Source organism: Vanderwaltozyma polyspora, genomic scaffold, assembly GCF_000150035.1.
Source record: "Vanderwaltozyma polyspora DSM 70294 KpolScaffold1062 genomic scaffold, whole genome shotgun sequence".
In the NCBI taxonomy this organism is placed as follows: Eukaryota; Fungi; Ascomycota; class Saccharomycetes; order Saccharomycetales; family Saccharomycetaceae; genus Vanderwaltozyma; species Vanderwaltozyma polyspora.
The window spans coordinates 95097-117651 of NW_001834666.1; the positions used below are offsets into that span (position 1 = coordinate 95097).

The 22555-nt window shown below is 30.0% G+C and overlaps 9 protein-coding genes across 8 annotated transcripts, besides 3 other annotated features; 4 read left to right on the forward strand and 5 right to left on the reverse strand.

The window, feature by feature from the left end:
- Positions 1-39: a sequence feature (this is one fragment of gene Kpol_1062p44, which is interrupted by a gap, the other fragment is Kpol_1062p44f2~contains possible frameshift sequencing error~similar to Saccharomyces cerevisiae PEX31 (YGR004W) and PEX30 (YLR324W); similar to AA sequence:UniProtKB:P53203).
- PEX31 (peroxisome biogenesis protein) overlaps positions 1-619 on the reverse strand; it is a gene marked incomplete at both ends in the record, with an annotated part of 1619 nt that extends 1000 nt beyond the window's left edge.
- Positions 43-264: a sequence feature (this is one fragment of gene Kpol_1062p44, which is interrupted by a gap, the other fragment is Kpol_1062p44f2~contains possible frameshift sequencing error~similar to Saccharomyces cerevisiae PEX31 (YGR004W) and PEX30 (YLR324W); similar to AA sequence:UniProtKB:P53203).
- Positions 266-619: a sequence feature (this is one fragment of gene Kpol_1062p44, which is interrupted by a gap, the other fragment is Kpol_1062p44f2~contains possible frameshift sequencing error~similar to Saccharomyces cerevisiae PEX31 (YGR004W) and PEX30 (YLR324W); similar to AA sequence:UniProtKB:P53203).
- A 728-nt stretch (positions 620-1347) lies between these two features.
- On the reverse strand, positions 1348-3645 carry CUL3 (cullin CUL3; the record flags this gene model as incomplete). Its single annotated transcript, XM_001645144.1, has 1 exon — positions 1348-3645. The coding sequence occupies one exon, from the start codon at positions 3643-3645 to the stop codon at positions 1348-1350; it is 2298 nt and encodes a 765-aa protein (XP_001645194.1).
- A 580-nt stretch (positions 3646-4225) lies between these two features.
- Positions 4226-5902, forward strand: SWC4 (Swc4p; the record flags this gene model as incomplete). The annotated part of the gene is made up of 1 exon (XM_001645145.1): positions 4226-5902. One exon carries the CDS (start codon positions 4226-4228, stop codon positions 5900-5902), a length of 1677 nt encoding a protein of 558 aa, XP_001645195.1.
- Positions 5903-6427: 525 nt separating this feature from the next.
- BUD6 (formin-mediated actin nucleation enhancer) lies at positions 6428-8872 on the forward strand (the record flags this gene model as incomplete). The annotated part of the gene is made up of 1 exon (XM_001645146.1): positions 6428-8872. One exon carries the CDS (start codon positions 6428-6430, stop codon positions 8870-8872), a length of 2445 nt encoding a protein of 814 aa, XP_001645196.1.
- Positions 8873-8923: 51 nt separating this feature from the next.
- Positions 8924-11518, reverse strand: EST2 (telomerase reverse transcriptase; the record flags this gene model as incomplete). The annotated part of the gene is made up of 1 exon (XM_001645147.1): positions 8924-11518. One exon carries the CDS (start codon positions 11516-11518, stop codon positions 8924-8926), a length of 2595 nt encoding a protein of 864 aa, XP_001645197.1.
- Positions 11519-13012: 1494 nt separating this feature from the next.
- Positions 13013-13519, reverse strand: NKP2 (Nkp2p; the record flags this gene model as incomplete). The annotated part of the gene is made up of 1 exon (XM_001645148.1): positions 13013-13519. One exon carries the CDS (start codon positions 13517-13519, stop codon positions 13013-13015), a length of 507 nt encoding a protein of 168 aa, XP_001645198.1.
- A 387-nt stretch (positions 13520-13906) lies between these two features.
- Positions 13907-15457, reverse strand: SFH1 (Sfh1p; the record flags this gene model as incomplete). The annotated part of the gene is made up of 1 exon (XM_001645149.1): positions 13907-15457. One exon carries the CDS (start codon positions 15455-15457, stop codon positions 13907-13909), a length of 1551 nt encoding a protein of 516 aa, XP_001645199.1.
- Positions 15458-16663: 1206 nt separating this feature from the next.
- Positions 16664-17919, forward strand: Kpol_1062p52 (elongation factor 1-beta; the record flags this gene model as incomplete). The annotated part of the gene is made up of 2 exons (XM_001645150.1): positions 16664-16743; positions 17376-17919. The coding sequence occupies 2 exons, from the start codon at positions 16664-16666 to the stop codon at positions 17917-17919; spliced, it is 624 nt and encodes a 207-aa protein (XP_001645200.1).
- A 614-nt stretch (positions 17920-18533) lies between these two features.
- Positions 18534-22388, forward strand: VPS8 (CORVET complex membrane-binding subunit VPS8; the record flags this gene model as incomplete). The annotated part of the gene is made up of 1 exon (XM_001645151.1): positions 18534-22388. One exon carries the CDS (start codon positions 18534-18536, stop codon positions 22386-22388), a length of 3855 nt encoding a protein of 1284 aa, XP_001645201.1.
- Between the last annotated feature and the right edge of the window lie 167 nt (positions 22389-22555).

Genomic DNA, 22555 nt, shown 5'->3' on the forward strand with positions numbered 1-22555 from the left:
AATCAAAAAATTGGGGGAAAAAAAAATGGCCGTAAAAAATTAATTTTGGAACATTTTTGAAATTTTAAATCTATAAATGGGCGAAAAAAATGAATTCAAACTTATACGTAAACTTATTTCATTATTTGGAATACTTCTTCCAATGTTGGATTTAAAGCCATTTTTTCCTCTACATATTGATTTAAGCCATGAAAAACCCCAAACCATGGCAACAATTAAAATTTGACCAAAATATTTTCGTAATAATTTGAAAATATATGACCTAAAGGACATAGAATATTATTAAAGATACACTTGCAATTTTACTTTCATTTGACCATGTAATAATACCTAATAAATAATCTGTCAATATCAGATATGGATATAATCGAATTAAACTTTTTGAAATAATAATTGGTGTTGAAGCTAACAATGGTGATGAAACAATTGATTTATGACCATTGTAGGCACCATTATTATATTTTAAAACACTTCTTAATGGGTCTTTATTATTACCGGATAAACCCCTTTTGTCGATCGAATTTGTTTGATCATCAAGTATCTTAGCTCTGACGGTCTTTGGATCATCACAACCATCATCGCCATAAACACCACTATTATTGACACTTTCTTTATTCATCCTTCTTATACAAGTATCCTTTAATTTACAGCAACTACAACTACAACTACAACTACAGCAACAATAACAATAACAATAACAACAAAAGCAACACAAATTATAAAATAATTTAAAGTACGCCAATATGATATATAATTAAAATAAATTGCTAATCTAATAATCTAATAGAGTACACTTCTTTATATATATATATATAAGGTATATAACTTCAAGTGTTCAAGAGTCGACAATTGACTCTTTAAGTGATATCGTGACACACTCTCTCTATCTCTCGTTATCCCTCTCCCTTCTATACATACATCAACTATATAGAATAAATCAATCACTTTTTAAGCATTGACCTGAACTGTATCAATCCATCTTGATTTACCACCGACTGATAATGTGACAAGAACATTTTACTGAAACTTCAACAAATTAGCAACCAAATTTAATTGATTCATCACCATAATCATCATTTAAATAATCAATCGATTTGTAGTACCTTAAAATTTCTACTAATGGACATTATAAATCATTGACTAAGGACAAACGATGGTATTACATGACAAGATTTTCGAATCGTAGAAATATAGAAACTATCTATAAATGGTTATAATAGCATCAATTTATCGATCGATCGATCAATATTCTTTTCATTATTCCTGAATCCAGATATATAGATTATATACAGATATATAAATATATATATATATATATATATATATATATATTTATATATAATAAAGTTATGGCAGGTAGTGTAACAATTCCGTGTCATCAATGTCCTTTTGTAGATATTCTTTATCAATTAAATAGTCAATACTTTTAATGAAGAGATTATGCTGTAATTGGAATCTATCCTTTACTATATTTGTGATTGTTGATTCTAATTCATTGATAGTCAATATTTTGTTTGATTTCATTTCTCTAATTACTGAGGCATTTACCTCTTGGAGTCTTTCTCTTTGTAATAATTCATCGTTATTATTGTTATTACTTGCATTATTTGATGAATTAGGCACTAAATTAACTGTCTGAATCTTAATGTATCTTGTTGAAGCTGTAAATGATTTATTAATTGAAAATTTATCATTTGGTGAAATATTTCTTGTTGGTGGTTCTTTGGTCAGAAGTTTGGCTCTTGGTGCTATTGATAGTGATAATAAATGACGTATTAGTTCTTGATTTGGTATATTTGTTAATTCTGATATTTTTTCAAGGCTTAATTGATCATATTCTTCAAATAATAAAAATATTATTGCTGAATAAAATGGCAATATCAAATCATGTTGAGTTTTATCAAATTGATAACTAACTTCAATCATGCTTAAAGTTGGTGACCATGTTAATGTTCTCTGACTATATTTTTTCTTATAAAATTTTTCAAAGTCTTCTTGAACTTCTTTAAGTTTAACTGGTAGAATAATTTCATTATTATCTTGATTATTATTGTTAAATGGCCATGATATTGCCGTCAAAATTTCAGGATTATAATTCAAGTTTAGATTTATCAATGAATTGGTATTTGAATTCGAATTTTTAAACGAACGCAATAAATCTTTTGAATTATTGATGTCCCTTAACATACCCTCCATTTTAGAAGTGAAAAAAGTTCCTAATTCCTCTTTAAACCTTTGTACTAACCATTTCTCAAGGTTAAATATGGATCTTTGTTGAAGTAACCTTCTTGAGAGAAATTTTCTATATTGTGATTCAAATACATCCTTCTCAGGTAATGTAATAAATATTCTCACATATTGGTCTAGATGATTTTTAGCTTCAGAGATAGCATTATTATCTTCAAGATTTTTCAAATAACTATCCAAATATATAGTAACCAATTCAGTATAAAGCAAAGAATTTTTGCACATATAACCTGAAAAAACACTTAAAATAATCTGTGAAAATAGTTGACTTGAATTTGCATCTTTATCTTGTAAATTCACATTACCAAAATCAAAATCATTTAGAAACTTGTCGTAGTAATTATAAATCTCAATTAATGACGATGCCCATTTGTTAGCTACAATATTTTTTTTCTTCATATTAGTGTCAATTATAATTGACTCTAAATCTCTCTCTATACATAATTTTAATGCTTCAATAATAGATACCATGTTTTCTTCTTTTGACGATAAATCGTATAGTTTTTGTAAAATTGAAGGATCATTCTCTTTAATGCAAAAACGTATATATGTTGGTAGGTCTTTTGATACTCGTTTCCATACTAATGATTCATCCAATGCAGATTTGATTTTCGATGCAGTATCGGTGTTTACAAATTTAATATCTAAGTCAAATTCAAATTTAGTTAATTCTTCTATATTTTTCAAATATTCTTTAAATGGTACATTTTCTAGAGAAATTTGTTCATCATAATATTTCTCTGACTCTACTACTAATGGATTTTCAAAATGGTTAATAAAATAATTATCCTTCTTCTCTTCGATGGTCTCTAACATTGAAATAATTTGTCTCCAAATATCAATATGGTCATTATTAATAGATTTCAAATTTCGAATATTATTAATATCAATTATTATGGCCTTTAACAACTGTTCCTTCGCTGGGTTTAAAAGATTAGTTTTAAATAATTCCAAACAGAGATCATAAATTTCTAATTTCTTATTCTTCTTGGAATAAACTTTATCCAAATATAATAAAACACTAGATAATGATTTAAAACAATTACATTCAAATTTCCATAATTTTGACATTTTCAATAAGTAATTATAGGAATCATCACTGTTATTGCTGTCGTCCTTAGGGTTATTGGCACCACTGTTCAAAACATTCTCTGAATACGCCAATTTAATTTGTTCCCTAACAAATTCTTCAATCTTTTGGTATAACACATCTGCTTTGCCTCTTACAGTTTGTAGATAAACAGTACGATATAGATCTTGATAGGATAATTCATTGACATCATTTTTAAAAATCATGCGAAATGCACTTTCCAAAGAAATCCACGACTCTTCAAAATCGCCACCAGACATTCTAGTCCTGTCTGGGACTCTAATCTTCATTCTCTTGGATGATAACATAACCCCCCTTATAATCCTTATTCTTGCTTCTATTGTTCTTTTTTATTTACCTTTAAAACTATAGCCTGTTCACCTCAATTTAGCAAAACTTTTGGCAATATATCTATCCCGACACCAATTAACTAAAATCAAAACTGAAACTTAGTATCAACATGCAAAATATACCTAAACCCACCAAATTATTGGTACCGATCACCTACTCATATACCTCAATTCTGTTCTTTTGCTGCTTTAAATCATCATCATCTCTTAAGCTTAAACATTTTCGAAATTTGGAAATATCTTAAAGCTTTTAGATATTCAGTTTTGATATTTTAAAGAGAAATTGAACAAACACTTGAACAAGACTAGAACCATAGGAAAGGAAGCCAAAGGCACTTGAGGAGGTACTTATTGGGATTTAGTTTACTGGAGTGATTTATTATTGTCTGTTTTATTTGGCTTTGTTTGTTAATGAAGCTTTTTTAATATTTCAAGAGGTTATTATATCTGTGTGAAATATTTTACATATTCATATATATAACAAATAATATTGGTAGGAATTGTCATTATTTGAAGTAGAAGAACTAGATAGTTAAGAATGGCATCTTCAGATATTTTTGATGTACTGAATATTCAGCAAAAATCGAAGAGTCCTACTGAAAGGACATCTTCTCCATCTCCTGCATTGATGGGTAAAAATGCTAGTAAACCTCAAGTTACTGGTATGCAAAGAGAATTATACAACTTATTAGGAGAAAATCAACCACCTATTATGGTTCAAGCCAATAATCGTTTTAAAGAAAAGATTAATATTAATGTCAAGCCTTCTCCTTGGACCCTGGCAGAATTTCAGGCAACTCCCACTTTAAAGTTTAAGCATTGGGTTAAAGGTTCAAGGGAATTATTAGGTGATGATATTCCGGAATCTTCATATACTAAATATAACAAGCATCTAACTATCCCATCATTCACGAAGGAAGAATATGATGTTTTTATGGAACCCAAAACTGAAACAACAAGTATAGTTGTAAGTGCAAATTCAGTATCAAATGAAGAAGAAAATAAACAAGATGATGGTGGGGAAGCAAAAAAGGTGGAAACTTCTGATCTAAGTGATGATACAAAGGATGCAGATGCAAAAATCCCTGTTGGTACTGATGATGAAAAGAAGCCATCAGAGACTGTAGAAGAAGTTGAGTTAAAAAAAAATAATAATTGGGAATTTGAAGAAGTGGATTATTTATTTGGCTTATGCAAAAAATATGACATGAAATGGCCAGTGATACATGACAGGTATACTTATAATGAAAGTAGAACCATTGATGATCTAAAAGAGGAATTTTATAAAGTTTGTCAACATTATTTTAGAAATAAAAAAGCAGATGATCCCCTATTAGCAAGCTTAAATTTTCCAAAAGAGAAAGAACTAGAGAGAAAAAAATACTTGGAAAGATTGCTAGCTCGTTCTGCAGCAGAAATTGCAGAAGAAGAAGCCTTGATCATAGAATCAAGAAAATTCGAGATGGCGGCAAAGAAAACATTAAATGAAAGGGAAAACTTATTAAGACTTCTAGATTCTCCAAACTCCAATCATTCAGTAGGACAATTTTTGACTTCTCATGGAATTTCACAACTCTATAACAGTCTGTTATCCGATAAATCGAGAAAGAGAAAGCACACCACTACGGTTCCAGAAAATCCATGGATGAAGCAGCAAGAGCAGTTTGCACAACAAAGACAAAGATTGCAACAAATGCATGGCAATAAACAATTACTTCAACAACAACAGCAGCAGCAGCAACAGGAACTACAGCAACAGCTACCGCCACAATCACAACAATCACAGCAACTACAGCAACTTCAACAACTTCAAAATCAAATCTTGGAAAACTCTGATTCAGTATCACCAAGGAAGACAAAAAAACAAAAGTTAGAGATGCAAACAGCAATGAAGAGAAAAGCAGAAAGTGCATATGCAGAACAATTATTACAAAATTTCAATAAGGAAGAGAAAAATTCATTAGGTGTAAAAGCTCATGGGGAGAAACTATTACCAGGACCATATATGAGATCGACCAAAATATCCACATTTAAACCAGCACTTCAAAATAAAGTGAATACGACAATGCAAGAATTAGGATTACCAATAAGACCTGCAATGTTAACCTCTAATGTACTAGAAAAACACGAAGAATTATTACAAAGAATTGTAACATTAACAGATTTAAAGAAACATTTAGATAAACTAGAGGCAGAAAAGGCTATCACAAAATAATAAATAATTAATACTAATTTCAAAAACAATCTCTAACAAATTTTATATAAAATATTAAATGCATATATATGTATATATGTACATATAAATATCTAAATAATCCAACGGTTATTGAAACGGGAAACAAAACCAGAATACACATATATATAACTAATGAATTAGATTAATAATTTTAATTCTAAAATAACCACCATAAACCATTCAATTGATTTAATGTCATTCTTTAAAGATATATTCAACTCTCTGTCACCTCCTCCCCTTCAACCCTCTCTTTAACAGCTATTAAAGATTGAGAATCAGGAACCTTTTTTTTCACTATAAGATAATGAAATATCAAAAAAATTAAAGAGACCAAATATAAAAATAAACAGATCAAGAAAGTTAGATAAGAAAGGTATAGAAAGTGGTTAGAATAGAATATTCTACAAGATATTTCTGTATATTATCAGTTCTTATTTGTATTGTTATTGTTATTATAATTTTAATTGAGTATAAGGCATTAAAATTTTACTGATATTATCAGTTATGCAGAGCAGTTCAGATGAATCAGTTAGGAATTCGAGTTCTTCTTTGGGTTCTTCTTCAGGGTTAAAGAGTCCAGTTGCTAATAATGCAAGTGTTGAAAGTACTGTTACAAAATTACTGATTTCTACTAAACATTTGTTACAGACGTTAACTCAATGGTCAAAAGGTGTTACTTCTGAAAAGACAGTTTCTGATGCATATGTTCAATTGGGTAATAATTTAAAAGTGGTTTCGAAATTTTTTAAGCATTTGGGAGTTGATGTTTCTGACTTGACTGATTTGCCAAGAAGTTTAAGAAAAGTATTGGAGAGTGCATTAAGGGAACCTCCTGCTGAGGTAACTTTGAATAAATATTTGCCTACCATTAGGGAAATTATTGTAACATTACTAGATAAGTTGAAAGTTAAACAAGCTGAATTGAAAAATATCAAACAAGAAAATTATCAAATTCAATCACATTCCCGTAATGCATCTCATTCTTCACTAAATTCTTCGCAAACTCATAGGAAAACAGAATCAGTTGTTAGTAACACTTCTATTAATTCTTCCACCAGCATTGCAACCAATAGCAGAACCCCTAGTATCTTCACAAATAAGAATAATAGCTCAAATGATAGCAAAGATGAAGGCACTCCAGTGTCTCAAATATATGGGACAATATATGCGGACTCTAAAAAAACTGAAAGATTGTCTGAAGATATCGATATTCACAGAAGGAGCAAAAGTCTTAATAATGAAGATTGCAGTAATGAAAATGAGAAGGAAAATGAAATTGAAAGAGAAAAGATAAATGAAAATGAAATTGAAAATGAAAAGGTAAATCAAAACGTAAATAAAAATGAAAATGAAATTGAAAACGTAAACGAAAACGAAAACGAAAACGAAAATGAACATTATATTAATAGAGATTCTAATACAGGTGATGAGTCTGAAAATGATGTACTACTTCAATTAAGAAATAGTACAAATTTGCAAAGACGTGCATCAAAGAGATTTTCTGCATATCAAATTGCAAAACTAACAAGTCAGTCTGCTACAGACGCAGGTTCTCCTATTCCACACTCAACTTATATGACAGCTACAGATGAGTATCAAGCAGGAAATAACAAAGATCAACCTTTCTCAACAGCATCTCAAGTACAAGCTGATTCTAATGTTACCACAGCTGGTTCAGAAAATTCAACACCGAAACAAGGATTTTTATTCTTAAGGGTTGGTGATAAAACAAAAAAGTGCTATACGCCTCTGCCGTCAAACATCAATGAGCTAAGATTATTGTTTGTTAAAGAATTTGCATATTCGCCTAAAAAGGACGTCTTTCCAGACATTTATATTAAAGATACTAAATTTTCGGAATATTTTGAATTGGATTCACATAACTTTAATGAGATAAGTGAAGGATCTGTGTTGGAGTTGCGTTCTGTCAATAATAATTTAAGCAAAATCGATCTAACTGAGGTAACTAAAATAATCAAAATGGAGATCTCAAAGTCGACTCAAAGCTTATTAAACGAGCTACAATCTTTACCTCTAACTGCACCACAATCTGAACCATCATCAGATCTAGGACACAATAAATCAGGAAATGGTGTGGATAAAAAGGGCTTACAAGATTTTAAAAGGGACCTATCAATATTAAAACAAATAAAAAGAGATGAAAGTAAATATTATCAAGATACTATTTCAAGTTTATTGGAAAAAATTAATAAATTTAAATCTTCTACCTTTGATATAAATAATTCATCTGATAGATCTTATATGGAAAAATCACAAACAAAGTTAGGAGATATTTCTGACTCCTTATTGACTAGAGTAGATGATTTACAAGATGTTATTGAAGTACTAAGAAAAGATGTTGCAGACCGTGGTGTCAAACCTACTAGAAAGAGACTGGATGTTGTTTTCAAACAATTAAAATCAGCTGAAGATGATCTAAGCAAAATGCAATCATTTATTGCGACTGAAAAACCGACTTGGAAAAAATCGTGGGAATCAGAACTGGATAAAGTTTGTGAAGAACAACAATTCTTAACTTTACAAGAGGATTTGACCTTTGATTTGAGTGAGGATTTGGCTAAAGCCTCCGAAACGTATGATCTGGTTAAACTGTGTTGTGAGGAACAAGAAAAGAATCCAAAAAAGATAAGAAATAATCCAATATTACCAATACCGAAACCAGGAACTATGAACCAAGTAAGAGATCAATTACTGGTTGAAGTACAATCATTAAATCCAAACCATGAAGGAAGGGTAGACGCTTTAGAAAAGGCACAAAAACTCTGGCAGATTGAAAGGGAATATAGAGATACGGATGAGTTTGAAGATGAATTAGGAAGCTTTGTAGAAAAGTCTAACTTCAAAAAGTCAGGAGGTATTGAGGAAATTGAAAGATTAAGAAGAGAGAAAGATGAGGAGAATTTACGTACTACATTTGGAGCTTTCTGAGAATGGTTATTATTTGAAATAAAACATTAAAGAAATATTACTGTTTGATGTTTAACTCTCGTATATGTATTTAGCATGTTTAAGTTTTCTACATTTTAAATAGGAAAGAGCATTTTTATACCTGTATCTGTTGGGCACTAATGTCCTAAAGAAAGTGACGTCGATTACTGTTCGAACACAGTTCAAAAATTCTTGATTATCTGACAGTTCAGGAAATGTATTCATGGTGGTTTCTATAATACTTTCCATGAATCTACCAAAATCTTCTTTAATTATTTTTTTTTTCTCAAATGCTTTTTTATAAATTACTGACACGTTCTTGGATACATGATATAGTTGCATAAGTACAAGTTTGGTCCTTGAAGGGTATGGAGAGGTAATAGCATAGCTTAGACGCATTTTAAAAAGGGAATTTAATCTTCTATATATCATTTTCGGTGAGGTTAAATTGATTAGCGGGACATTAAATTCCTTAGAATGCTTCCAGACATTTAAGGAATTGATACAAATATTAACTGCACAAAAGCTAATGATATTCACTTTTTTAGAATTTGTAGAATTGTAAACTATTTTATCAGAATTCAGAATAGCACCATACTCTTTGAATCCGTTTGTACACAAACATTTCAATTCCATAAATTGGGACTGGCTCGTTGTAATTATCAGGAAATCATCCGCTAATCGTAGAACTATTGAATGTTCTCCGCTAATTTGTCTAAATATTGGGTAATATTCAAGAAGGTCATCATATAATAAGTCTACTAGGAGAGCAGACAATGAAGAACCCTGAAATAAACCGTCTTTTCTTAGATAACATTTGTCCCCATATACCAGTGATGTTTTAAATATTTCTGTTTTGACAACTTCTAATAAGTCTTCTTTTGAAAAGAAGGTTGTCTTAACATTATCGATATAAATTTCTGAATCTTTTGGTTTTCTACTACCATTTACAATAAATTTTGTTTGTAAAATTTTCTTATTAAGATCATAAAACGATTGTGACCTTACATAAAATCCCTTCTCACATTCCAGTAACTTTTGCAGTACTTCAATCAATTTTATTCTAGGCAAGCTATCATAACAAGATTTGATGTCAAACTTTATTACATGTAACACCGGGAGAAAGCTAAATTGCTTTAATAATTGCCTTTCGAATAAGTTTATGTAGTCAGAAATTTCTGATGTAGAATAAAGCTTGTTAAAGTGGGTTTTTCTACAGCTTCTAAGATATTCTAAAATTGCCTTCACAGGTTCGATTATATTCTTGTTGTTTTCCTTATAAGCAATTAGTTCATCGGAATCCATACCCTTTAGTGGAATTGCCAACGTACGAAACTCATCTTTTGCACTCTTTGGAATAACCCTCAATTTGCTGTGATTATATTCTGACAATGTGTAGCTCTCATGGTTTTTACAGACAGAGTTTTCAATCATATATTCTGAAAAGTATCCATCTAAAAACTTCATTGAGATTTTATTCCAGACGTCATGTCTGAAAAATATTATTTCAATTCCAGATGATACATTAGTACAATAAAAAAATGTCGAGATAATATTTGGAACTAAAAAACGAAATATCCATGAGGTGAATTGGTGGATTATTAGTTTTAATTTATTAAATTCAGGCAAACTTAATTTCTTCCCAGATGTAAAAATCTTAAAATCGTTGGTTTTTAATCCCTCTACTATTTCAATAAACGACATATTAGAATACATTGGCAGATTTATTAATTTCGATATTTTTGAAAATAAGTAGCTTTTATTTTTAGATGATCCCAAACAATCCTTTGGTAGTAATTTCTCTAAAATTACTATTAAAAATCTGTTCACATCCTTTGGGTTAATTTGTCTTTCTAAATGAGGTATTTCTGGGTCAGTATTTGCTGGACAAATATTATTTAATATATTAAGGTACTTTATTGATTTTTTATGATTTGATACTATTTGACTAAGCATTTCATTAATGTTTTTTTTTAACAACCTTGAGATCTTCATTAAAGTTGGACTAAAAATCAATTCTCTAAGTTCATCTATATGACCAACTTTAGGTAAAATATTGTAGTATCTAAATTCCCATGAGTTTTTATGCAAATAATTTTTAACATTTATTGGTGAATACAATAAATTCAATAAATATTCCCCATCGGATGAAACGATGGGTTTAGTTGGTAGTTTATTCTTCATATTCATACGATTGCCAATTACTTGCATAAAAGTGTCATCAGTAATGAGAATAACCGTAAAATTAACTAATATATTAACAAAATTCGAATTTCCAATTAGATTACGTAAAATCTTCCAAGTGGAATTATTGATTATCTGTACATTGCTATTTACCGATTCACAATGTAATGCTGTCGTCACATCAAAGTTCTTGGCTAATCTATATCCATATGTTAAGACATTATTAAATAATTTGTTCTTTAAGAGAAATACAATTGTTTCATCTATTATGGCCTTATGCTCTAAATTCGAAGAGGGAATTTGAGGAATACCAATGCTTTCAGAATTCTCAATTATTATACCAGAAAATAGAAAATTGTTAAATCCAGTTAAATGACCACTTAATAGTAAATTTTCGAATTCAATACTTTTATTCTCATCGTTATTACAAATATGTGAAATGTATTCATATAAACTTTTCATTAACTAAAAAGAGGTTTGATCCCTTGTTAATACTTTAATTCATTAAGCTGGAAATGTAGTTTGTTGACTCGACTATTTGATATATGAATATATAGATATATGCATAAATATATCTATAACTGAAACCTTCAAGTAAGATCTGGATAGAAACAGTATGAATAACTTTTTGTATGGACTATTTGGATTTTTGTATGCGCGTAAATATTGACCAATTAAGTGGGTTAAGTGTATGACAAAATTTAACAATTGATATACAACTAATAAAATAGAATACTGCTTAATAATTGTTTAAAATATTGACCGCATTAATGAAAAAACAATTTAAAACTGGAATGGTAGTCTATGTTAAATATCTTGTTTTTTATCTGATCTAGTATCATAGAAACCTTTGAACTCAATTCATCAAGAATAAGAGATATCAAGTTAATTCTATTAAACATGCCCTCTTGGTCAGGAAAACTGTATATTTATATATAGTATATGTTATTACTTGAAGAAAACATTAGATTTATTACTAGAGTCATTATTTATATTGAGGAGTATTAAATTTTACTTTAAATTATTAATATCATAATTATTGACACTTTTATAAATGAACCAAACTATAACAAATTCTCAAACGCCTCAAAAAAATATTAAATAATTGGAATACTAAAATATGGTTGTTTGAGACTCACTTGAATTTTATTTCTCTATTAGTAGGGAAATGTTTCATTTGTTAGGTGAAAGTGACCTGTATATTTATTTAGAAATTTGTTCCTTGGTGCTTTTATTCAGATACTTTGGTCGAAAGCTATTAAAATGTTTAAATCTAAATAAAAATATAAAATAAATTCTCAATAATTGCAGTCATATTTCTTGTAAAATATAAGTTATCTTTTCCAATTAAGATGCAATATGAGGCACCAAAGTCCAATGCGTCACATAACCTTATTATTTAGTGCACTAAAGATACTTATTTTTCTATATAAAAATAATGAGTAAAGTGACTGAAAATATCAATTATATATATCACATTATATACTTGGAACTAGGTTTCCAAACAAAAACTGTGAATAAAATACCTGGTCAGTAATTTGCTACGTTACATACCCTTATGTTTTTCTTTGGTTTCCAGGTATACCAATTTACATTCCATGTTTATTCCAAATATCAAAAATAAAATTGATATTTGCATCATAATAAGATTAGTCCATAGCAATACTTGAATACTCCTGAATTTCATTCAAATTAATTTAACAGGCCATGAAATAGAGATGTAAATATAAACCAATCATCGAATGCAATTATTCAATATAATTAGTGAATGACACTTAGAGGAGGTTTGATTCGGAAACATATTATTAACAAATCCATTGATAATTGTGAATGAATATTTTAGTAGAATAAAATAAAGCTTATTATCAATTAATAAGTAAATATACTGCAGACCACATGGTTTCTGGATGCAAGGAATCTGATGCAACCAGATAAAATTCATAAATGATTAAAGGCTCATATTGGATCATCTATATCATTAGATATCATGGATTTATATTTTTTAATAGTTTCAAGTGTATCTGTAATATCAGCACTACTGTTCCCATCAGAGGTATCATTATTTGATTGAAGGATCATATCATTTAACTTTTTAAACTTTACTGTGTTTTCTGATATCTCATCATCTAGATTTTTGAGCTTTATATTCAAAATCTGATCGATAGAATAGAGATGGTTAATTAGCTCCTCTAAAGTAAAAGTTTTTGATGATTGTAAATCTTCTAACTCTTTAATTTGAGTTTCTTTTGTTCTTGATATGAATGAACGAACCTCTTTAGAAATATTTTCTCTCAGATGTGAATCACGTTCCATGAGATGTTGGTACCATGATTCAACGTTACCATCTAAACTTTCTGATTCTATTCCAGTATCGGAAATTAGATCCTTAAACTGTTGTAATGTTAGATGACTTGTTATTAGAGCCCCAGAAAGATGTTGTTCTGTAAGCTGCTCAGAAGACATAGCACTGCTTCCAAATATCTCTATTTGACTACTAAAACAAACCAATTAATAGATCTTTCCAACTAGTAGGTAATCTTGAAAGATATACTTCCAACCATTTCATTATTATCTTTGTCTGCGTTCTTTACACTTTTATATTTCTTGATATCGTTATTTACTTAATACTTAAATTGTATAATAAACGCGTAAATGAAATTTGTATCAAAATATGATTAAGTAATTTTATTTCAGATGTATTTTATAGTTAGATACTAATTACATGTATTAAATATATATCTATGATTTATAAATACAGTATTTTCCAGTTAACAAATCCACCTGGAAAGTTCTGACAATAATAATATTAATAATAACAGTAATAATACAGTATGTTAAAATTTCATGCACTTAAATTCTTAATGTGGTTTCTAAATCATCCATCCTTCTTCTACCTCTTCTTCCCATTCTATCTGATTCTCTCTTCAATCTTCTCATATTTCTTTCCTTTTCAATCTCACGTCTTTGGATTTCTTCAGGAGTTAAGGCTTCGACCTTTGGACACCAATCTGCACCCATACTGTCTAGATCTAATCTAATACCAGATAAATAACCAAACGCTGTGCCATTTGGAACATGATCTTGATTTAGCTGACCTTCCATCCATTCTTTTTTAACACGTATTAGGTATTCATGCAAAGCGTGCGCTATAGCAGGCATATACTCTCTAGTTAAGCCCAAATCTTTGACTACTGTTTCGGCAAACTTTTCTGGAGATAAACTTTTATCATTTAAGTTCCATTGAAAATTATCTTCATAAAATCTATTTTCTAAGTTACATGTTAAATTTATTACAACATGCAAGTCAGGTACCACAACACTTGCAACAGTTTCATGTTCTTGAATTTGTTCATTAATAGTAGAGACGATTTGGGAATGCAAATTATTTGAATTTGGGAAATCTAAATCCCTACAATATATTGTAGCGAATTCATCTGGTGTTATCGAATGATCGTTGATATTCCAAGTAAAATTATCAATAATGGTATGGCCACTTTGCTCTAAGTTCAAAGATATTGGGATCATAATAGGCTCTTGTTGTTTTTCCATTGCAAATGAGGAGGGTACATTTAGTCTATAAGGGGTAGCAATTTTGCTTTGTAAGAATGTTTCTCTAATTTTAGGATATCTTAAAATACTAATTTGTTCATCTTGATCTTGAATATCAGGCAAGGCACTTTTCAACGCCATTTCTTCTTGATTTAAATTTTCATCATTATTACCTTCATTGTTGTTTCCATCATCTGGATTATTGTTGTTATTAACGTTATTATTAGAATTATTACTATCATCGTCACCATTATCATTATTGTTAATATTACTGTTAGCTACATCGTTCATATAGGCATTTTGATTATCTTGGTCGAATTTATTTAAACTTTTGATATTGGCATCACTATTATCTTCACTACCAATATTATAAATGCCATTATTAGCGAAGTTTCCATTAATATTTGTGTTGCTATTGTTGGCAGTAATATTATTAATATTGTTACTGCTGCTTGAATTTATATTACTAACATTAGCGTTGTTATTAATAGAGGTAGAATTGATGATGTTGTTATTATTATTAATGTTATTATTATTACTACTATTATTATTATTATTATTATTATTACTGTTATTAGTGTTGTTAGTGTTGTTAGTGTTATTGTTGTTGTTACTATTATTCACGCTTGAATCCAAACCTCTAATATTAAATTCATCGAATATATCTGTATCAACTTCGGCGTAGTTGACAACCTTTGCTCTTTTATGACCTCTTGTTGGCTGAGCAGTCACAAATAAAGGAACGTCTTCATTTCTAATTCTATTATGAAAATTAGTCAAATAAGCTTGAGGCAACATCTGTTGCTGGGGATTCTGGTAGAGTGAGAACTGTTGATGTGATTGCTGAGACATTGTTTAATTACCAAAAATGATCTAAACCTACTGCAGGCCTTGATACACGTATATATGTATATGTGTATATGTATGTGTGTTTGTATATCACTACAACGTACTAGTAAAGGAACAAATACATGTAATTATATTCCATGTTATCATTATAGTTCGAAATTGATATAATGGAGAGTTTATAGCTATGATATGAATTTCTTAGATTGATTGATTGTATTTGGATTAGAATCGATGAAATGAAGGTGAATTGAAAAAAGATGAAATTTGCTGTTTGTTTGCTTGTTTGTTTGTTGGGAGCGATGCGAAGAGACGACAGAAGGTACAGACCGGGTAATCTTCTCTTTTTTAGCACTTTTCCACTTTTACATTTTGCACCAATACATACCATACCATACCGCACAGACAGACAAACAAATAAATAAGCACGTGACGCACGACAGGACAGACACAAAAGTCCATCTAATAGTTGGTGTTACCCTCTCTTTCTCTTTCTGTTGCCATCATCCATTGCCAAGCTACACTGTTGCTGTAGCTCATCCACTCTCTGTCTCCCAGCCTCGTCTCTGGTCACTTCCCATTGCTCTGAAACAAAAACCAGAAAGAGAGACAGAGACAGAGACAGAGACAGACGCATACTGTTGCAGGAAATACCAACCAGAATACCAGAACCCACCTAGCCATACTTGCTCTCTCTGTCGTGTTGCCAAACCAGTTTTGTTCTATCACGCAGACAAATATACATAAACGTGTACTAATGCTAATGCTAATGCTAATAGTGCTTCTACTCCGTCTCCACGTCAGAATGTCTGCCCTTTGAAATTTATCGAAACCATTGAATTGCAGTCAATACCAACACCAATTGTATCGCATTGATTGATTGATTGATCCATCTAACTCTAGCTTACACAATTCTACATTCAATTAAAATTCATTACTAGTTCTACTACCTGTTCCCTACTATCTCTTTTTCACAGCTTCTTCATTTCCCATCTCAGCTTATCCATATCATATCACAATTCGAATTCACTTTCTAATTTTAATTCGCAAACTTTATAGCAACCAAAAACTTGTTCTTGTCATATATATATAATTATATTTATATATTGAAATATTATCATCGTGACTTGCTACCTCTGTTTTATCATCTATTTCAGCTAATACCATAATACCACACCATCTTATTATCCATTCAAACCTTTATTGTTAATAATGTCTTTTACCGACTTTTCTAAAATTGAAACTTTGAAACAATTAAACATTTTCTTAACTGATAAATCCTATGTCGATGGGTATGTTTAGTTTTGTTTATTTAGTTTTTTCTTCTATTGATCCCAATTCAACTGTGGTATTATATCGCTATTATCTAGAACTTTCCATAGAATTATCTATTACTGGCGAAACCATACAAGAAATATTTTATTAGACGTCATAATTCCAATTATAAATTATCAAATCAAATCAAATCAAATCAAATCAAATCAAATCAGACCAAATCAGATCAATCCAATCCAATTTAATCTAATCTAATCTCGTGGTTCATATTTAGGATGGAAAGTAAGGCACAATTATTCCATATATGTGTGACATATCAAACAAAGTAATAATAAAATAAAATAAAGAATTCAATTACTTTCAGGATTATTCTGATTCAATTATCTTTTTATCAATCAATGTCCAACTGATTGATAAGCACACATAAAGTGTCTTTCAGTGTACTTTGGATGGATACAAATTAAAAGCCAGTTCAAATTCAATATTAATATCGAATTTGGATTGGAATGAAACCTTTAATCTACCATGGATTAGATATGAATTGGAATTCAACTTTTATTGGAAGTCAAGAGAAATTACGGTCACTTTTTTTGAACAAGAATTATACTAACTAATATTTTTTAATTTTTTTATTGCTTATTAAAATTAGTTCTTCTGCTTCTCAAGCTGATGTAACTGTTTACAAGGCTTTCCAAAAAGCTTACCCAGAGTTTACCAGATGGTTCAACCATGTTGCTGCTAAATCCGATGAAGTTGCTACTTTACCAACAGGTTCTGTTCCATCTGCAACTGCTGCAGGAGAAGATGACGACGACGTTGATTTATTTGGTTCAGATGACGAAGTTGATGAAGAAGCTGAAAAATTGAAGGCTCAAAGATTAGCTGAATACAATGCTAGAAAAGCCGCCAAACCTCCAAAACCAGCTGCTAAATCTATTGTCACTTTAGATGTCAAACCTTGGGATGATGAAACTGACTTAGAAGCTATGCTTGCTTTTGTCAAAGCCGTTGAAATCGAAGGTTTGACTTGGGGTGCTCATCAATTCATCCCAATTGGTTTCGGTATCAAGAAATTACAAATTAACTGTGTTGTTGAAGATGACAAGGTCTCCATGGATGACTTACAACAATCTATTGAAGAAGATGAAGACCACGTTCAATCTACCGATGTTGCTGCTATGCAAAAATTATAAGAAAGTTTGTCAATTTCTATTTGAAACATCAATCAAATTTTTATTAAACTTATTCACTCTACTATTTCTTTCCCCTTCCATTTCTTTAAATATATTCCAACATCCATCTTCTTCATTTAGTACTAAACTTCACTTAATTTAATATATTTTTAGTCGTTGTAGAAATGGTAGAAAATGACTTCAATCAATTTTATAATATATGACAATACCTTTATAAATTGTTTTTTTATTAAAAAAATATTAATCAATTAAATAATACCCAATCAAAGGTTCTAATCCTACTGTTATTACTATATCATCTTAAATAGTAGAGCCTGTCATATAAAGGGAGTAATAGTATTTATATACTTTTTCTTCTAACCTTAAATAGCACCGTCAATTAATTATCATACAAAAATTCAACTTCCTAGGAAATGGAAAAATAGAGCTAAAATAAAGGAATGGAAAAAAGAATCAGCATACGAACAGTATTGATTGTTATAGATGCATCCATATACAATAATTATTCTATATTAATTTTTGAATTATAATAATCTTAATATTGACCTTCACTGATAGTTAATTAGGAGTAGTTTCGATCTCCATTTTAAAATTCTTACTACATTATAATTATTATGAATCATGACGACGTTGAATCATCAAATATAAACCAAGATAAAGGGGAAGAACTAAAAGTAAAGCAAAATGATACATATTATGGTATTAGTGATATGACAGAAAACAGCAAAATACACACTGCAGATACAAGTGTAATTGAAAGCTCTGTTGCTAATGAGGAGGTACCAGATCAGGATCTTGAAGTTTCAAGAAATATTTCAAGATTTATTACTTGGTCTACATTACCCAATATTTATACAGCTATTGGGGCCTATGGAGGTCCTTCTGCTTTTATAGCTACTCTTGGTTATTATGTGATTGGGACAACTAAGGGGACAATTTTAATTTTTAACTCCAAACAATATTTGAAAGCAATATTGATACCAAAATTATCATATGATTCTAGTTCAAGTCATTTAAAATCACCTGTTTCAACAATTGCCATTAGTTCAGATGGGACCTACTTGGCTGCATCTTTCAAAACAAATGATATATACTTATGGGACTTGAATTCCAATCAGAACAACACTCAACACAATGTTTCAGTCAGTGATACATCAATCGTGCCATTGTATGCTATATTACACATCGATGACCATATATCTAATGATATTAATGGATTAGGATTCTTAGGTACAAGGCATACCGCATTGATAGTCAGTGACAACTCCGGAACCTTGGATTTCCATGACGCTTATAGAAACCATATATGGTACCTAACGTACAAAACCAAAAATTTAGTTAAGTTAGCATCAAATGAGAAATTACTTTGCTCAAAAACTGCACCTCAAGGAGAAATTAAAACTGAATTCCATCTTGTTGCAATTCTAACCTCAAAGAAATTTGCAATCATCTCCACAACCCCATACCTATCGACAGTATATCTAGAAAACATTTCCAAAAATTGCATTTCCAATAGTTTTGTTAATAATTGTATCTCATGGAATAAGAATGGCATTAATGTTGCATATTCGATTGGCTCCACAATGGTGGTATTGGTCAGTGACATAAAGAAGATAAATGTAGTACATGTACCTAAGTTCAACTTCAAATCATATACATCAAAATTTGACGAATCAATCCTTTCAATCTTTTGGATTTCTGAGACCATTGTTGGAGCCCTAACGATATCACATCAGTTTTTTATTGTAGATTTTAAAAGCACGTCATGTACCATTTCGTCAGTAGATTTATTAGTACAAGATATGTTAATTCCACCAGATAAGAATTTTGCCATTAATGACAATAAGATTTTCCTGTTAACAGGCTATACCTTCAAAGTAGGCAAATTCATGACATGGTCAGAAATCATACTAAATAGAGTTCAAAATGGAAAATATTTTGAAGCATTAAAATTCGTCGAGGCCTGTTTGCAACCATATTTCCCCTTATCTCTACTTTTTAGACTAAATGAATCTCTAGAATCAAGACAGGCACAGTTAAAATTACCATTCCTAAATCTATCATTAGCTTCTATGCGATTTATCCTTAAAAGAGACGAGACAAGTTCTGATGAACTATACAGGTTGATGACCATTATACTAAGGGTTGCCAATATGTTCAAAGATCTAGAAGTACAAGATCAATTAAGAACTTCACTGTTGGAACAATCCATTGAATTTTATGGTAAACAGAAAGGTGGAGATATAAGTGTATTTTATGATGTTATTATAGAAAATTTAAACAATGGTACACTGAAATCTCTCCCGGCTTCAGTATTTCAATCAGTTTTACAATATTATGCAAAAGAGGGAAGGAAAGAGCAAATGAAAAACTTAATAATCATTCTCGATCCATCTACTCTAGATGTCGACCTCGCTGTAAGAATTTGCAATGAATTTAAACTCACAGATACATTGATTTATATTTGGAACGTTATTTTCCAAGATTATGTAAGCCCTTTTATCTCATTCATTTCAAGTATTTCTCAATTACACAATAAAACCTCAATATTTCCATATATGAATGAAGATGAATACAAAAAAGTGTTTGAATATATAAAATCAATAATCCGAGGAATTCAATATTCATCTAATGAGGCCGTGCCATCAAAAAATATGTTACGTTCTAAACTAGAGTTGAATTATATACTTTTTAATGCAACATTAATCGAATGGCCATATGGAAGTTCAGAAAAATTGCATACTTTAATCAATTTTGAAGATGAACCAGTTTACCCATATTTCAATCTATTACTTCGTTATGACTGCGCTGGGTTTCTTGATGTGCTATCCGTATTTTTTCAAGAGGACGAGCTTTTGAATGAAGATAGGTTTGAATTATATCATAACGAACACCAAATGTGGGTTAGTCGTCAATACATAGTTGATATCATTATTGATATTTTGAAGGATACAAGAGATCATTTACAGAAATATTATTTGGCGATATTTTTATCTAAAAATATTCCCAGTTATCCTCAGTTTATTAAAGTTTCAAATACTTTTTTGGAACTAATATCTGACACTATAGTAAATTCAATCACAGACGAATTGCATGATGAACTTGAGATTTCTTTAGAATCACTATTAACTATTTATGTGCCACCCAATTTAAACAATTTTATATCAGAAATAAAAGCATTGAACTTTAATCGTATTCTGTACAAAATGTTTACCAAGACTCATCAATTTGTCGAATTGTTAAATCTTTTAATTTCATCAAAAAATATTGAGTACGAATATGGAAACAATTGGGTAAAAATAATGTTAAATATACTGGAAAAAACAGAGAATAATTCACTTGAAAGGGCGCGTCTAATACCCTTTTTGTCAGAAAAGTTCGATGTCTTAGTTGAAAAGATGGGTGTTGAGACTTCCGTAGAAATTTTTGGTAAATTTGATAATCTCCTTCATTTAAACGTTAAGTTGCTACAAAATGAAAACACCCAACTTCAATATCTAGAAAAATTATTCGATGGACATGTTTCAGTAGAATATATTCCTCCTGAACTAAGAAAACAGCTCCTATACTTATCTTGCAAGTTAAAGAACACTAAAGAATTAATTCTATGGATCCAAAATTTGGAGGTGTCGACGACAGAGCTACACGAAATGCTGCATTATGTAGAGAATGTAAAGGATCACGAGATAATAGCCGCTTTACAAAAGAAACTGAAAAATCACATTGAGGTTGTAAATGAGATGATTAAGTGTATTCGAATATGGTTCTCGGAGGACAAAAACACACCTGATGATCTTTCATATTATATTGAGACTGCTGTATTATCAGCCTCAAGCTGTTCAGGTCCTGAAAAGGATTTATGCTGGTCTCAGCTAATTGTATGTCTTATGGTATTATATGGGAAACTTCCAACAAATAGCACCAAAAGAGACCTTTGCAACAAATCTTTGCAACATCTTTTTATTAATTTGGCCATGACAGAGACTTCAAAATCGAGTGAAAATATAAATGAATTTTGTCATATATTAACCTCTGTTTTAGAAAATCAAGATGTGATATTCATAAAGGCAAAAATTGTCAGGGATTTATTAGAAGATATATTTAATTCTTACAAATTAGAGAAAGAAATATCCAAAGTAGTTGCTCAAATCTTGGAGGTAAGTTCATTTGAAATTATGCATCAGTATAAGGATAAATTAGAGGAAGGATGGGTATTAAAGGAATATGTATGTGAGATTTGTGGGAAATTTATATGTGGGAGTAATATTAATAACTCAATATATCTTTGCTGGGAGGGGAATAGGAAACAAGATGTCACAATTGAAGATAAGGAACCAGTACATAAAGAATCGTTGATTGTTTTCCATTGTGGCCATGGATTTCATAGACAATGCCTACAAAATCTGGGGCAAAAATCTAAAAACTATCAATGTCTAAGTTGTCAAGGCAATTATAATAAGAAACAATAATGATTTATTTTATATGTAACATCAAGGTTTTTTTCATTATGTACTATAAATATTAACTTAAATATTCTTTTTGTGAATATTAATAAAATAGCATATGCATGCATCTCATTATTTTTAAATCTCTTAAAGCATTTTCTATTTTCATTCTATTTTTCTTCGGTAAAAAA